This window comes from Periplaneta americana, chromosome 4 (genome assembly GCF_040183065.1).
Source record: "Periplaneta americana isolate PAMFEO1 chromosome 4, P.americana_PAMFEO1_priV1, whole genome shotgun sequence".
NCBI lineage: Eukaryota > Metazoa > Arthropoda > Insecta > Blattodea > Blattidae > Periplaneta > Periplaneta americana.
The window spans coordinates 183625384-183643059 of NC_091120.1; the positions used below are offsets into that span (position 1 = coordinate 183625384).

At 35.7% G+C, this 17676-nt stretch overlaps 1 protein-coding gene across 2 annotated transcripts in view; it reads left to right on the top strand.

Annotated features, from left to right (window-relative positions):
* Positions 1 to 325: 325 nt before the first annotated feature.
* The window catches only part of LOC138698515 (lipase member K-like), a 59585-nt gene continuing 42234 nt past the window's right edge, over positions 326 to 17676 (top strand). The window contains exons 1-2 of one of the 2 annotated variants that reach the window (XM_069824498.1): positions 326 to 573; positions 13259 to 13463. In XM_069824498.1, coding sequence (XP_069680599.1) covers positions 478 to 573; positions 13259 to 13463 — 301 coding nt within the window. In that variant the 5' untranslated portion in view covers positions 326 to 477. Of the gene's footprint in view, positions 574 to 13221; positions 13464 to 17676 lie in introns of both variants that reach the window. The other variant, XM_069824499.1, reaches the window with a different exon arrangement.

Genomic DNA, 17676 nt, shown 5'->3' on the forward strand with positions numbered 1-17676 from the left:
AGAAGGGAAGAGAAGGCCTGCTGGCCTTATCTCTGCCAGGTTAAATAAATAAATAAATAAAATAAATAAATATTGTGAATTGTAGATCCGAGACTTCGGACTTTTCTTCACCTAACATACAATAATTGCAGGAAACAATTAACACGTCAGAATTAATAATTAAATACATTCTCGCATTTCTTTGATCAAGTCAGGTTTAACAAGAAAATATCGGTGATACTCTAATCGCTAGAAACTTAAAATAGACGAAGGCAAGGACTTCGTTCAAGGACGACAATTGCCGACTAAAGCGACGTACTTGCAATTCCCAATCGCCCAGTATTATCTCTCGAGTTCTAATTCCTTGAGTTTGTTTTGTATTTCATGCAAAGGCTGCGTCCTACGTAAGTAGAAAAGTGAAGTAGTCTCGCGAAACGTGGCAAACCGCTAGTATTACATAGATAAAAATATGAGTGACAAAAACTAAGGCAAACCATCATGCTCAGGAACTTAAGTTTCATTGTACTTGTACTCGCGTTGTACCAGGAAGTGAATGGTGACAGCAAAGGCAATCCCGAGGCATTTCTGGACGTGGTGAGTCTGCATACGTACTCTACTGCCAACAAGTTAATTTCATTTTTAAAAAATTCAATATTAGTGAAATAATGTGACAACCTAATAAGTAAGGAGCGGATTTCTATGTGAATAAATATTATTTTATGCTCGACCATGCCGAAATGTAGTAATTATACACCTGATAGCAGACCTTTAATGCATGTCATTAAAGTACACCTACTCATTAAAGGTCAGGTCTTTCAGCCAATGACGACTCAGGTTACAACTGTTCAGCCAATGACAGGTCAGCTTTCTACCGTTATAAAACCGCAAGTATCGATTATTCTCGGATATGCAATCGAAAGAGAATTAGCGGAAAGTCACGGAGGCTGGAAATCCAATACTGTCGCAGAAGGTTATGTTCTGTTACTATAAATAATTAGCGTTAATTGTAAATAATATTCAAATAAATTCAATTTTTCATCTCATTTTTCAATGTCTAATTTAATTTCAATGTTATCTCTGTAGGTTCTTATGGCCTAGCAAGGTCAATGTGAACATCTGTTCCTCGGAAAAAAATCAATACTTTCGCGTCTGCGCACATCTCACAACATACGGGAGATTGGTCAAGGTCAGATACAAAGAAAATTAATAATATCAAGTTAGAAATATGGTCGAGCATAAAAAGTCGTATGAAACTCGCCTATAATGGTAATTAAGAAGCTCGTATGAAAATTATGAAACTCGCTTGCGCTCGTTTCATAAATATCCATACTTGCTTCTTAATTACCTTCATTATAGGTTCGTTGCATAATGTACTATTTTGCGTGTGGTAAAACATAATTAACAAAGTTAAAAATTCCGAACATGAAGTTTCAAGTTTGAAATCCGAATTTTATTTCGCATAAAAACATATATTTTCACGAAAAAATTATGTAAATACATATCTATTATAAACACATAAACCTTGGAGCTTGTTTACTTAACTATTTTTTTTTTACCAGAAATTTTAAACATTTTAAAACTAAATCAATTAGGCCTATGTTACTCAGAAGTGCGTTATCTTTTTAAGAATTCTGGGTTGCTTCGTGTTTCTAAGCTGTGTGGTGTATCCGTGATCCATTTTTGTATAGTATTGCCACAAGTTGTGAGCAGTGTTGCCAACAGTTGTTCGTATAATCCCGCTAGATGACTTTCGAATACCCGCGATTTTCTAGCAAATATCTCTAGATTTTAATGTATACTTATTATTAAATAATAATAATAATAATAATAATAATAATAATAATAATAATAATAATAATGGTCATGATGGAACATCCACCCGCCAATGTAACGAATATTGCATTTTTTTCATTCCGAATGTGGCGCTATAAAGCAAATTTTGAACACTTTTATCACAGACACAACATATTTAAATTCTTATTGCACAAATACAGGGACATCATTTTATTTTTACTTCAATTTTTATTGTACCTGAGTTTTTTAAAGTACTTCACTCCCACCCCTTCTACTAGTAAACTTCCAGCCGTTCACGACACAGAGCCGAGGGCGCGTATGCAGTACTGAGTGAGTACAGTACATTCCAGAAATATGTTCGCGTTTTCCAGTGACGAAAAAAATCTTTCAATATTGAATCATATTTTCGTACAGGTACTGTCGTCTGTTTGCCTACGTCGCATCCCGGTTTCCCCCACCTGCTTCTGTTCGCTCCTCTGTAAAGTCTAGTAGCTGGGCTATCTTAGCTCTTTTCTGAAAACATTAATTTCTGTTAGGAATTGGACGTCTACGTAATATTACACAAGTGTTTAAAATAACATAAATAAAAGGGCCTCGTTAAGTAATCAACTGTCACGTGATTTCCCCCCCTTTCTACGACCCTACGACAAAACCACTTGAACGGACAGTAGATAGCATTTCTGAGTAATTTTATCTTTTCGGATCGGGCAGAAATGAAGATTGAATTTACAATACGTAAGGTACTCTTTTATAGAGTAGGTACAGAATTATTTCAACATGAGTTACTCGTACGAAGGAAGAAGCTGGTAATTGTAATTAGGTACAATAGTCTATAGTGTGATAATATGCACAAAAGGACTGAAGCCTGTATCGAAATGAACGGCCACCATTTTCAAAAATGTGTTTAAATATCTATATTATGATAATTTTCAATTTAACTTCATTCTCTATATTGTACGCTAATGTGCTGTAGACAGTACAATATACAATGCATAATTAATACGTCCGAATGGATAGCTCAATTCGTGAGTCAAAACACTAAGTGGTAATACAGTACTGTATTTTGATTAAACAAAAGCCTAATGAAAATTATCAAACTCAAAATTGCGATATTTCCTATTTACATAAATGGATGAACTACTTTTCTTCCCTCCTATACCTACTCCAGTCGTGGAAGGGGTAGCAAACGGTGTTTCCTGTTTCAATCGTTAATAGAAAGGTATAGCCAGATTAATATTAAAAATGTTAGTAAAAATAAAATGATGTCCCTGTATATGTTACCGTTAAGACCCAAAATAAAAAATATAAAAAAACAGTTTCAACTAGTAAAAAGTAATTTTAAAATATAGATAGACAGAAAGCGAATTTTCGTAAGATCTAGAATCAATGACAGGTTAGGTTTGGTTTGTATAGGTTTTTTTTACCACACAAAAACCTAAACAAACCAAACCTAACCTGGCATTGATTGTAGATTATACGAAAACTCACTTTCTATATTTATTTGCTTAAACTAATTATTACTAGCTGAAACTAGTTTTGACTGATTTCGGGTTTTAACGGTAACATATATAATATGGAATTATCACTACATTAACACATCCATTATTTCACAAAACACACACTGAACGAATTAAACGTAATTATGAAAGCCGCTTATAATGCTAATATGAATTTCATTTCAGAAATTTGTAAGATTAAAAACCGCTAGTATTCCCGCTAAGCGGGATAATATAATTTTACCCGCGAGATGGTTATCCAAAAAAGCTAGATTTAGCGGGAAAATCGCTGAATTGGCAACACTGGTTCTGAGAACTGCTAGGCAGCATATCAGTGTTATTATCAGAGAATAAATTAGCATGGACAAGGACGAGAGATCTTGCAACACATAATTAGGAATGTTTATTGTTGCTAAAAATTATTTCATTCCACAATTTGTTTGTGAAACACAACAGATAAGAGCTCGGGTATGAACATTATTTAAGTTAAACAAATCTCTCGCCTCTCACTCATGTCTATCAAGTAAGGCAATACGCCATGTTGTGATTCCCTGTTATCGGGGTTCATCAATCGATATCCTTCAAGATATACTGAAAGATGGTTGTTTAAAAAACGATTTGGCTTTCCTATTAGCAAATCTAAGCTTTTTGTGTGACACCATAAAAAAACTCGAAACATCCAAAAACCTGTTGTCTGAAACAAGGAGGTGCGTGCCTTGGAAATTAAACTAGACTCGCTACCAGGTTCAGAAGTACAAGTACTAAGGGACAAATTCCAGAATGTGGTTGGGAAAAACAGTGGATATAAAAAAATGTGTAAAGTTGCTCGAGTATTGGAGGATGTGCCTGTAGGTGAAATTGACGGTGTTTGTGTTTGTGACATTCCTCTCTTTAAATATGCACGTCTGACGTCCTGTGATGTTGAAAGATCGTTTTCACAGTATAAGTCGTTGTTCAGAGATAATCGGCATGCGTTTGTGATGGAGAAATTGGAGATGACCTTTGTTGCTCACTGCAATTCTCGGCCAACTACTAGCACTCAAATGTGGTTGGTGAATACCTAGTAACATTTTTTTTCCAAGATAAGTAAGGTATTTTTGTCATATTTAAAAATTTGTATATATATATATTTCATTTTTAGCAAATATTTTCGTACTTTTTAGCACATAAAAAATAAATATATTTACATTTTTAGCACATAAAAATCCGCTCCCTACTAATAAGTAATAACAGAGGGAAGTCTCTGTCGCCAAACGCGATATCTTACTAAAAAATGTCTATTAGTAGGTTCTCAAATGTAGATTCCAGTAGACCTATGCATTTATTTTGGCGTAAAAGAGCAGCCTTAGCAGACTGTACGGTCTAGGCTAGGGCAGGGCAGAAAGAGCGGATTCTACTCTCTCACGGGGAGCCACATGATTTCTCTTCATCCCCTTTCTTCCCTGCCGAACACCGCGCAGCGTTGATTCAGTAACGGATGAATATTAAGCGTCCCCGTTTAGAGTCTGGATCCGCTCCCAATGCCCTGTCCTGATCTAGGCGCTTCACAATACATCAGTTCTATTAATACTTAATACTTTGACAATGACATTCCAGTTAACAGTTTATACAGGGACATAATTTTATTTTTACTAACATTTCTGATATTAACCTGCCTATACCTTTGAATCAACGGTTGCTAACCCCTTCCATGACTGGAGTTCGATGGCGTAATATACAAACAAATCACTTTACTAGGTATAGGAGGGAAGAAAAGTAATTCATCCATTTACATAAACTATGAAATATCAAGCTTTTGAGTTTGATAATTTTCATTGGGTTTTTGCTTAATCAAAATACAGTACTATATTAACAATGAGTGTTTTTATTCACGAACTGAGCTGTCCATACGGACATATTCATTATGCAGTGTATATTAGAGTGTCTATAGCACATTAGCGTACACTATAGAGAATGAAGTTAAATTGAAAAATAATCATAATATGGATATTTAAACTCATTTTTCAAAATGGTGGCGGTTCATTTCGATTAATGTATCTAATTCCAATTACCAGTTTCGTCCTTCGTACTAGTAGGCCTAACTCATGTTGAAATAATTCTGTACCTACTCTATAAAAGAGTACCTTACGTACTGTAAATTCAATCTTCACTTACGCTCGATCCGAAAAGATAAAATTACTCAGACATTTTATCTACTGTCCGTCCAAGTGATTATGTCGCAGGATCGTAGAAAGGAGGGAAATCACGTGACAGTTAATTACTTAACGAGGCCTTTTCATTTAAGTTATTTTAAACAGTTGTATGGGTATAATATTACGTATATGTCCAATTCCTAACAGAAATTAATGTTCTCAGAAAAGAGCTAAGACAGCCCAGCCACTAGCCTTTACCGAGAGGCGAATAGAAGCTGGTGGGGAAAACCGGAATGCGACGTGGGCAAATGGACGACAGTACCTTTGCGAAAATGATGCAATATTGAAAGCTGTTTCGTCATTGGAAAACGCGAACATATTTTTGGAACGTACTGTGACGGTAAGGCTACTATGACTTGATCTGTGTGGAAGACGGTTGAACTTCATTAGTAGAAGGGGTGGGAGTGAAGTACATTCAAAAACTCAGGTACAATAAAAATTGAAGTAAAAATAAAATGATGTCCCTGTATAAATCTTCCCGAACTATGATTCTTAGAGTACAGTAATGGGCTTATTTCTTACGCAACCAAATACGACTATAATATTTTGTCTTCTCAACTCATTATAATCTCACATATTGGAATGCGGCTTTACCCTATTCTTTTATCCGCCGGCGATGCTGATATAATCTCGGCAGTTGCGAGCGTCGTTAAACAAAACATAAAATTTAACATTTCACAAATAGTAGCAATATGTATGTTCACTCTGTTTCTTTCATAAACAATAATTTATAGTTTCTCATTTCAATTATTTATCTCCTTTCAAACCTAAAATAGTACTATTCATTATGTTCTTGGTTTAGTTAATGCACATTTATGTATGTAGTGGCAATCAGTGTTTAATTTAGAAATATATACAACGTTTTTATTAATTTGAATATTACGTATTTAATTTGTCTATGCGTATGACGTGATTATGTTAGGAGAAAATACACAAACGATTAGAGAAAACACGGAAATTTTACTTGAAGCAAGTAAAGCGATCGGTTTGGAAGTAAATCCCGAAAAGACGAAGTATATGATTATGTCTCGTGACCAGAAATTGTACGAAATGGAATTATAAAAATTGGAGATTTATCCTTCGAAGAGGTGGAAAAATTCAAATATCTTGGAGCAACAGTAACAAATATAAATGACACTCGGGAGGAAATTAAACGCAGAATAAATATGGGAAATGCGTGTTATTATTCGGTTGAGAAGCTCTTATCATCCAGTCTGCTGTCCAAAAATCTGAAAGTTAGAATTTATAAAACAGTTATATTACCGGTTCATCTGTATGGTTGTGAAACTTGGACTCTCATTCTGAGAGAGGAACATAGGTTAAGGGTGTTTGAGAATAAGGTGCTTAGGAAAATATTTGGGGCTAAGCGGGATGAAGTTACAGGAGAATGGAGAAAGTTACACAAGGCAGAAATGCACGCATTGTATTCTTCACCTGACATAATTAGGAACATTAAATCCAGACGTTTGAGATGGCAGGGCATGTAGCACGTATGGGCGAATCCAGAAATGCATATAGAGTGTTAGTTGGGAGACCGGAGGGAAAAAGACCTTTAGGGAGGCCGAGACGTAGATGGGAAGATAATATTAAAATGGATTTGAGGGAGGTGGGATATGATGATAGAGACTGGATTAATCTTGCACAGGATAGGGACCGATGGCGGCCTTATGTGAGGGCGGCAATGAACCTTCGGGTTCCTTAAAAGTCATTTGTAAGTAAGTATTTAATTGAAATTGTGCCAGTAATACGTAACAAGTGTGCTGCCACTATTCTGTCTGCATAAGTTAAATATTCTAATGCAATAATAAAGTTAATGTTCATTTATTCAAATTATGTCCAATATCTTGCTCATTAAAATACAGAGATACCGCCACTGCATCTCTGTTCCGTTGCCATACACTCGGTTGTTCAAGGCAAGCGAGCGAGCTATAGAGATGCACATTGCAAATCAGTTGATGGCCATTGGTCTAGTACAGGGGTCGTCAGCACAGAGCACGCTGGGGCTAGTATCTCTTACCCGCGGAAAACGCAGTGCACTAGTGTGCACTCCATAGTTGCTAGCGGGTATGCTCTCTATCTCTCCCTGTTGCACGACGGTGCACACCGGACAGCACCGCGTACCCATTGCACATTTCAGCGAGTGCTGACGACCACTGGTCTAGTATATACAGTCATGAAGCTCAATACGTAGTAAATATGCATCCATAGATAGTTGCTAATCACTAGGATCGCTAATATAGCCTCATTACAGACAATGCGAAATAGTACCGGCACAGTCAATTGTTCCTAGCACACTCAAATCTCAAGCTTCGTGACTAGACTGTAGTTATACAATATACGTCATGACTTCGTCATCATTTTATTAGGTCGTAGCTCTTTCTCGTCACCAATCGACTAAATCTCATTCGATTCGATATTACATCAATGTTTACTACAACCAGCTGGAAGTAAGATTTCTAGCTCGTTGGTTTACTAGAAACCTATTTTTATGTGAAATCGCTGTTTGTTTAAATTTAGAGCATAGATCACATATACAGGGAAATAAATCGGGAAACACGATCTCCAAATTTGAATAATATAGAAAAAGTACCTAGTCATATATTTTAATATGTCATTGTGTATAGTGGTAAACGTCTTTGATAATACTGTAGATAAGCATTAAATTAATAGCCATGGAAATACTGAGTTCATATTTTACAAAACCATGAACTCATGTCTTGATCATAAATAGGAGGAGATATACATACGCGGTACATATTCTGGTCGTAAGATCAAAAATAAGATATTCCAGATATAGTATATCTAAATTGCATAATAATGGTTACTGAAAAGGAGCCACTTTTCTCGCATTACTTTATCTATCTATCTGTCTGTCTGTCTGTCTATCTACCTATCTACCTACCTACCTACCTACCTATCTATCTATCTCTATCTATCTACCTACCTATCTATCTCTCCATCTATCTACCTGTCTGTCTGTCCATCTATCTACCTGTCTGTCTGTCCATCTATCTACCTGTCTGTCTGTCCATCTATCTACCTATCTGTCTGTCCATCTATCTACCTATCTGTCTGTCTATCTACCTATCTGTCTGTCTATCTACCTATCTGTCTGTCTGTCTATCTACCTATCTGTCTGTCTGTCTGTCTATCTACCTATCTGTCTGTCTATCTATCTACCTGTCTGTCTGTCTGTCTCTTCAGCTAGATCCTCAACCAGCGACGTTCCATAATATTTCTTAATGTTCTCGTCTCTTTAATACTTCTTACAATAAGATACGTGTCCACACCTGTGGAGTAACGGTCAGCGCGTCTGGCTGCGAAACCAGATGGCCCGGGTTCGATTCCTGGTCGGGGCAAGTTACCTGGTTGAGGTTTTCTCCGGGGTTTTCCCTCAACCCAATACGAGCAAATGCTGGGTAACTTTCGGTGCTGGACCCCGGATTCATTTCACCGGCATTATCACCTTCATTTCATTCAGACGCTAAATAACCTGAGATGTTGATACAGCGTCGTAAAATAACCCAATAAATTAAAAAATAAAAAAAAATAAGATACGTAAATTTCCTTTTTTGTGTTTTCTATTTTGCGAGCTATAGGCAAAATATCGTCTAAACTGGGTGTAAAAACTTCTTTATATACGAGTATAAAGCAAGTATTGTCTTAAAGCTTCCTGATTAAATGTATACAATGTTGCAAAAGGAGAGTTGCGAATACTTTTATGGAAGTATTTTAAGCTCTTCTTCCGATTATTCTTGTTTCATGTAACTATAACCGCACTTTTAGACACAACCATCGCTCAAAGTGTCTTCTCCAAAACATTCACTCTGGAATTACATATAAAAACTACACACGATTGCTTTGATATCAGAGTGTATGTAATTACCTGAAGGGTACACCGAAAGAACAATCAATGCCACATTTTCAAGTTTTGTGTAATTAATAATTTTAAGTTTGAAATGTGGCCATTTATTTAAATTAATATTTAGAAAACTTGATTCAATGTATAAATGCTGCAATGATATATGTCCTGAAATTATGATCCAATAATTTGACTTTAAACTAGTTTTGTTCTTTAATTTTTCAACAATGCACCTTAGTATAACTTTTTCAATGAAGTCCTGAAAAAACTAGGAAAGTCTTCAAAGTCCGGCATAACGATTAATAAACTATAATGATAATTTTCTTCGTTCAGCATGTGTGATAAACGTTTTCGTTCAGCTTATGTAATATTTCCTATACACTTCAAGTGTTGACAGTTGCTGCCCTCTCTCGCAATATCATTCATGGCACAGATCATCTTATTAGCATCAAATTATCTGCAAATTCTTCGTTCCTTCATATCACACTCACTATGAATTTTCTTTCATTGTTTTCCTTACATACTGAATTTCTACAGTCAATAAATTCATTTATTAACAAAAATGATCGTGGTCATCGCATACCCGTAGTGCAAAGGAAAGAAATAATTAGTAATAATAATTGGACACGTGCTTGGACAATGCCCTAAAGGCGAGCTGCTGATCAATGCTAGACATCATCGTGTACGACATGCTTTGGCGACATCGTTAAAAACTTTAAATTGGGAAATTCATGAGGAAGTACATTGTGTATCATCAGATGGTTCTTTCAGACGGGCAGACATTATTGCTATTAACGGACACTTAAAACGGGCTCTTGTTCTTGACCCTACTATTCGTTTTGAAAGAAACCTAAATCAGGCCACCGAAGTTGATATTGAGAAGAAGTCCATATATGAACCTTGTCTGCCTTATCTTTCTCGAAAGTACAACGTCCCTCTTAAACAATGGTCTGTCACTGGTTTGCTGTTTGGCAGTAGAGGTTCAATCACAAAATTCACATGGAATTATCTTAAGGAGCTTCACATTCCTTTTGATTATGTAATGTCTGTCCTTATAAATATTATCAAGGATTCTCTTCAAATATTACATCATCATCTCTATTTCAATTAATCCACTTATATTTGCCTTAAACAATTAACTTTCTTTTTTCTTTAATGTATCACATCACATTATATTGTACATGTTTATTGTATTCAGGATCCTTGTGGTCACTCAAATTCTTTAAGCTGATGTCTATAATTTAGAATTTATATATACATTTCAACTGAATTTCGACTGCGAGTGTTATTTCCTTCAACCAATGGACTTCAATTGAGGACATCACCCGAATAAGGGCGTATAGAGCAAAATGTAGTTCTGATATAAACTAATTTCAATGTTTGTAAGCTGTCAGGTTCATCATAGTTGCGTCGAAAAATTTTTTCATTACTGTTAAATTGTTTCGAGGATATTTAAAACAAAATTATTGAAACATAACAGCAAATAGTATGTTCTGCTATTAGTAAATAAATATAATATGGAACTTTGTATACGCCCTTTTTCCGACGACAATATGTTTTAGTACTGTTTTTAATTATTCTGATGCTCTAGGTGTCTAACTTTGCATGAAAATTAATTATTTATAGGAAAATCTCGTACTTTATTAATAAGTTTGTCTTAAAAATTAAAATAAAATAAATTCAACAAAATAAAATATACATTTACCATAACATACTAAATAAAGTAGGCCTACAAAATAACATTACATTTTTAGTTTATGGTTTTCTTGTCTTTATGTCTTTTTTCTTCTTCATACATCATCACTATTGTTGCTAGAGTCATTTTCACCATTGTGTGATAATGTCCCGACTTTATTCAGCATTGAGTTCAGCCAACTTTGGCCATCTTCATCTAAAAACTGTAAGAGATCTCTTCAGTCCTCCGCCTTGGGGGGTTTCAAAGACATTGGGTTCATTTGTGTTGGACTCAAAAAAGTTTCAGTTGCGACACTTCCATTACCGTCTTCCAAATCTTGAAGGAAACAAATGATGCAGATTATGAGGTTCAAGCTGAAAATACCCCTGATGTATTGTATTGCAGTTGTTTATACTTTTGCATTATGATTGTATGAGAACGATTTAAGAGTGTACCCGTTTTATCATTGAGGATGTCACCTGAAACCAGTTTATTCTGAACTGTTGTTAATCGTTTCTCTGAAATTTGCAATAGACTCAATAGAAAGTTTTAACAACATTATTTTTTTACCTCCATTACAGAAAACACTATCTTTCCAAACATTATCCCTAGTCTTGAAAGACTGAAGCTTCTTATTTTTAGATTCACTCTTTCAAGGCAAGAAGTAATAAAATGATATTGTTCTAATTTCGAATCCATGTCCCAAAAGCGTTTAAAAATAGAGAGTTGATCGTCCTTTGAAATTTCATGTGTACACATTTTCATACATCAACTTTTTACAGGTGTAAATTACTTCTCTTCCATTTCCTTGCCTGTACAAGTTGTGTATGACTTGCCACTGTTTCTATTAATTTTCTTTTCTTCGGTTTTCCATTTAGTTTTGCTCACAAGCTTCTTTTTTCCCATATTTTCGGTCATGATTCACTGCTGTAACTGACAACCTGAAGTAAGCTTAAACATAGAATATTAGCCTACTACAGTATGGCTTGCACAGCATGTGACTGCCGCTCGTTGAACGTAAACACGTAACATTGTGTCCTGTGTTACGTATTGAAGCTAGACTAACGAAAATTTACTACAGTGTACTATACGCATTCAACTATCTATTCCCTTGATCGTCGGAAAACGGGCGTATAAGGGTATACGCCGTTATTCGGGTGAAGTCCTCAATTGTTCTTCGTAAGAACCAAAAGTTTTGACGCCTGATTAAAGTATACCATGATTATTTTTTCAAGTAACTTATAGTATTGTCAAACGGAAGCCAGGCTCATCTTTTAAAATATTCCGTCAAATTCTCAATTTCTTAAATTCTCAATTTTCGAATTTTTTGAGTTCAATTTTTGTTTCCGTCTAACTTCAGTCCCATTAAATACAAAATAATTATTAAGCATCATCCTGAATTAATTAAAAATAATTATAAGTGACACGTTTAGAAACTGAACTTAACCAAGTTACAAGAGGGCCTACGCTGAGGTAGGATAACAAAGAACGTTAACGTGTTGTAGGAACATCCTGTCTAGCAGGTATAAGGTAATAAGTAGCACAACTCCAACATCTCTTGTTCCTCATTGGCAAGGTTGCCCCTAACGTTTGAACTTAAACGCGGGAAGTGTCGTTCTTTATAACAATCAGAATATAAACAACTTTTTAAGCTGTATTGTATTGTATTGTATTTATTAACATTCCATAGTATTCATACATGCTTACAGCTAGAATATGGAACAAGTCAAAAAACTTAATACTATTATAAAATCTTAATTTATAGTCACAGTCTAGATGAAATATATGAAATATAGTCTACTAGTACAACACAAAGTTTTAGTATCAATTACATGAAGTGTTATTGAATGTCATGAATTCACCTACAGAATAGAAGGCGTAAGAAATTAGGTAGGCCTACTTCTTTAATTTGGCCCTAAATAATTTTATGTTTTGAGTTTCATTTTTATATCGATAGGGAGGCTATTAAAAATTTTTACTGCCATATAACGCACTCCTTTTTGATAGCACGATAGACTTGCCGATGGAGTATGAAAGTCATTTTTTGACGTGTATTTATGCTATGAACTGTTGAATTAGTTACAAAGTTTTCACGATTACATACGAGGAAGATTATTAATGAAAAGATATACTGACAAGCCATGGGCATTATTTGTAGATTTTTGAAAATAGCCCTACACGATTCCCTAGATTTGGCACCTACTATTATTCTAATTATTCAAGGAATACGATCTCTCAGACAACTACTCTGACGTTGCAGTCGGGGATGATAGTGTACAACGGCTACCCCACACAGACGCACACTGTGGTGACCGAGGACGGCTATGCCCTGACTGTACACCGCATTCCTCGCGGCCGTGGCAAGAGGAATTCCACGGGCTGCGACAAAGGAGTTGTGTTACTGGTACACGGAATTTCCGGCAGTTCCGCCAGCTGGGTGTATACTGGAAAGGATAACGCACTCGGTGAGATATTTCATTTTACTCAGACATACGGATCTAACCTCCTAATTATACGTACCATGCAGTGATTTAAATAATGTATAGATTAAGGGGACATTCATGCGACGGCATGAAAGAAATCACAAATTTGCAACTATTTTAAACTATATAAGCAGAAAAGTTGCACTTACAATTTTATGCAATTTTTGAAGAGTTTCAATTGATCACTTAATATATTAGGATGCGCAAGATAACTTTCACTTTCATAGGCCTAGTTCCTTCCTTACTCATAGTATAATATAACATTATACTATATACTAGGGGGTGAAACCATTCCGGAAGTTAACAAATGTAAATACCTAGGAATAACATTTAGTAGTGATCTAGGCTGGGGGGAACACGTTACTGACACAGCGGGAAAGGCATGGAGGGCGTTACACTTTGTGATGAGGGTACTAAGGAAAGGCTCTGATAAATCCAAAGAGATTGCATATAAATCACTACTAGTTCGTCCAGTAATGGAATATGGTGCTGCATGTTGGGATCCTTACAGATTATAGCATATAAAGACACTGGAAAAGATTCAAAAACGGGCTCTCAAGTGTTGTCGTAATAACTCACCATTAAAATGGGACACACGGACCAGAGAACGCGAATTCGATTATGCGCAATGTTCAAAACATACAGAGGTGAGCCTGCCTGGAGAGAAATAAAAAATAGGTTGCAGCCGTCAAATTACTCTTCAAGGAACGACCAATCATATAAATTGAGGGAAAGAAGACAGAGGACGTACACTGGAAAGTTTTCTTTTCTCAATCGTACTATCAGGGACTGGAATGCTTTACCTGCAGACTTACTAAAGGCTTTACCAATAACCAAAAATGTATTTAAAAATAGGCTTAAGGACTTTACTAATAATTATTTAAAGGGTGTAATTGATATCTTGTTATTTGAAGTGTTCTATCAGTGAGGAAGTGTATTGTCAGTGAAGTGTGTAGTGTCAGTGAAGTATATTGTGTAAGTGAAGTGTGTTGGTGTCAGTGAAGTGACTGTGCAAAGTATTTGAACAGTGAAATGGTTAGAAGTGTTATTGAAATCAGTTAGCATCAGTGCAGTGAGTGAGTTGACAGCGAAATAAGTGTAGTGCCGAAAGGTACTTGTGTAGGTATGAACCTGTCACATTCGAACTTAAGAGTTAAGATACAAATTAGATTTAATTTAAATGCTATTTTAAGTGACCATGCTTCATTTAGTTTAGGATGCTCCTTGTTATTATTATTATTATTATTATTATTATTATTATTATTATTATTATTATTATTATTATTATTTTATTAGTATTATTATTAATTATTGTTTTTTATTAGTTGTGTTTATTATTAATTGTCATTATTGAGTGTAATTAGTTACCACTGCCACCGGGTATATACCCATTTGGAGTGTGAATAAATACATACATACACATACATATATTATAGTATGAACCGTAAGTAATGACATTAATTCTAGTGGATTATTCTTTGAGATATTTCAAACAAAGAAGTTGAATAAAATTTTGCTCGTTTTTGCTTCCTTTTCGAGATGAAAATTACTTTATATAATACATTTCATAGAGTGTTTTGGGAAAGCTGTTGATTGAATTCCCAATATTCTCAGTGAATTTAAGAGAGCACTGTGCTATGATGACTATTACACTTTTACTACGTCATACTACTCTTTGACAAATAAAACGGTACGAAAGGACGTCTTTCAACTAATCATGGCTGCTTATCGCAAAATTTTATCACTTCCCTAACATTTTTTTGTTTTTATCACTTCCCTAACATTTGTTTCCTTATGTATATTATGGACTTATTAATTTGTCCTAAAGAATAATCTCTGTAATGTTGACAATTAACATTGAGGAGAAAAGTTCGCTCCGGCGCCGGGGATCGAACCCGGGTCCTTGGTTCTACGTATCAAGTGCTCTGACCACTGAGCTACGCCGAATTCAATCCACAGCACCGGACCGAACCTTCCTCCTTCAGTGTTTCCCTTTGTGGCCTGACTCCAAGTTAGGCATATATGTTGACGTATGTCTAGTGTCAACTGCCGTTATACTAGGAGTGCACTCAGTTGAGTGATTTATTTCGCCGGGATTAATTGTCAACATTACAGAGATTATTCTGTAGGACAAATTAATAAATCCATAATATTCTTATAGCTAGCAGTGAATCCCTACTTTTTCAATGAGAAAACGTACAAAAATACAATGTCATCAATATTGAGAAATGTTACAAGACGAAAATGAAAACAAGACAATAAGGGTCGTATTCATAGACATTTTTGCGCGGGTTTCCGGTGGATTTTTTTTTATTATTTTAGTGGGTTATTTTACGGTGCTTTATCAACATCTCTGGTTATTTAGCGTCTGAATGAGATGAAGGTGATAATGCCGGTGAAATGAATCCGGGGTCCAACACCGAAAGTTACTCAGCATTTGCTCATATTGGGTTGAGGGAAAACCCCGGAAAAAACCTCAACCAGGTAACTTGCCCCGACTGGGAATCGAACCCTGGTCACCTGGTTTCGTGGCCAGACGCGCTAACCGTTACTCCACAGGTGTAGATCTTTCCGGTGGATGATCGGCGTTTTTCGTATTCATAAACCAGTGTTAGCGATAGGATATTATTTGAATTCTGCACAAGTAACCATTGGATAGCCTTGGCTAGCTTAGTACGCTCGTAGTGCGTGCTGCGAAATGTCTATGAATAGCACCCTTAATGTTGAAATGTTACTGAAAGGCTTCACAATTCCATTAATTTTTTTATAAATTTTCAAACTATCTGCTTTTCTGAACAGCACACACCTGTACTCTTCTTCTAACTGTCAGTGACTCCTAATACTTCGGCGTGGTCAAGTGACTGGCAGAGTAGGAATTAATAAAAACGTTCCCTATGAATGTTGTTTGTTTTGAAAAGCTCTATCAAATGATACCTTATTTGACACGCCTCTCATTTGAAATTTTAAAGTGATACGCCACTGACCCTACTTGCTGTTAGAGCTGATTGATGAAATCAAGCTCAAATGAAAGTTCACGTGTGGTTTAGTTATAAATATTTTTGTCTCGAATATATTGTGGGTTCCTATCACCACGGCATGGCGCGTCCTCAGGTTGCGGATAGAGGATACGGCCTCCAGATATGGAGGGTAGCTGCGAATATATTGAATAAGCAGTCATGGACAGCCGATAAGGGGTGGTCCTCCAGCTTGGGGGTTGGGCGAAGAGGTAACAACCCATCACCGTAAAAAAAAAACAGCTTGTTACTTATCCCTATAATAAGCCTCGGAATAGGACTGATTCTCTGGCACGACCACAGCAAAGGAATAAGGTTTTGAGATTTGGCACTTGGAACGTAACTAGTCTTTATAGAACAGGAGGGGTAACATTAGTAGCAAAAGAACTAGCTAGATATAGAATAGACTTCGTAGGAGTACAAGAGGTTAGGTTAGATGGGAATGGCATATCACAAATAGGAGATTACTTGTTGTATTATGGGGAAGGAAACAATAATCACCAATTAGGAACAGGATTCTTTGTTCATAAAAGAATAAAATCAGCAGTAAAAAAGGTCGAATTTATCAGTGACAGGTTATCATATTTAGTACTTAAGGGTAGATGGTGCGACATCATAGTTATAAATGCTCACGCCCCTACCGAAGAGAAAGACGACCATATAAAGAATAGCTTCTATGAGGAATTGGAACATACTTTTGATCAGTTCCCTAGATATCACATGAAAATTTTATTGGGGGATTTCAATGCTAAAGTAGGACGGGAGGATATTTTTAGACCAACTATTGGAAAAGAGAGCCTACACGCAATTAGTAGTGACAATGGAGTTAGATTAGTCAACTTTGCTACATCGAAAAAATTAATTGTCAAAAGTACAACATTCCCCCATAAGGATATACATAAATATACTTGGACTTCTCCAGATGGATTGACACACAACCAAATAGATCACATCTTGATAGATAAACGGAGACATACTAGTATAGTAGATATTCGAATTTTCAGGGGTGCAGACTGTAATTCTGACCATTATTTGGTGATTGGAGAATTAAGAGAAAGATTATCAGTAGCCAAGCGAGTAGAGCAACAAGTTAATATTACTAAATGCAATATTTTGAAATTAAAGGACGAGGTAGCTAAGCAAAATTATCAGGTCGAAATTTCGAATAGGTTTGCCACTTT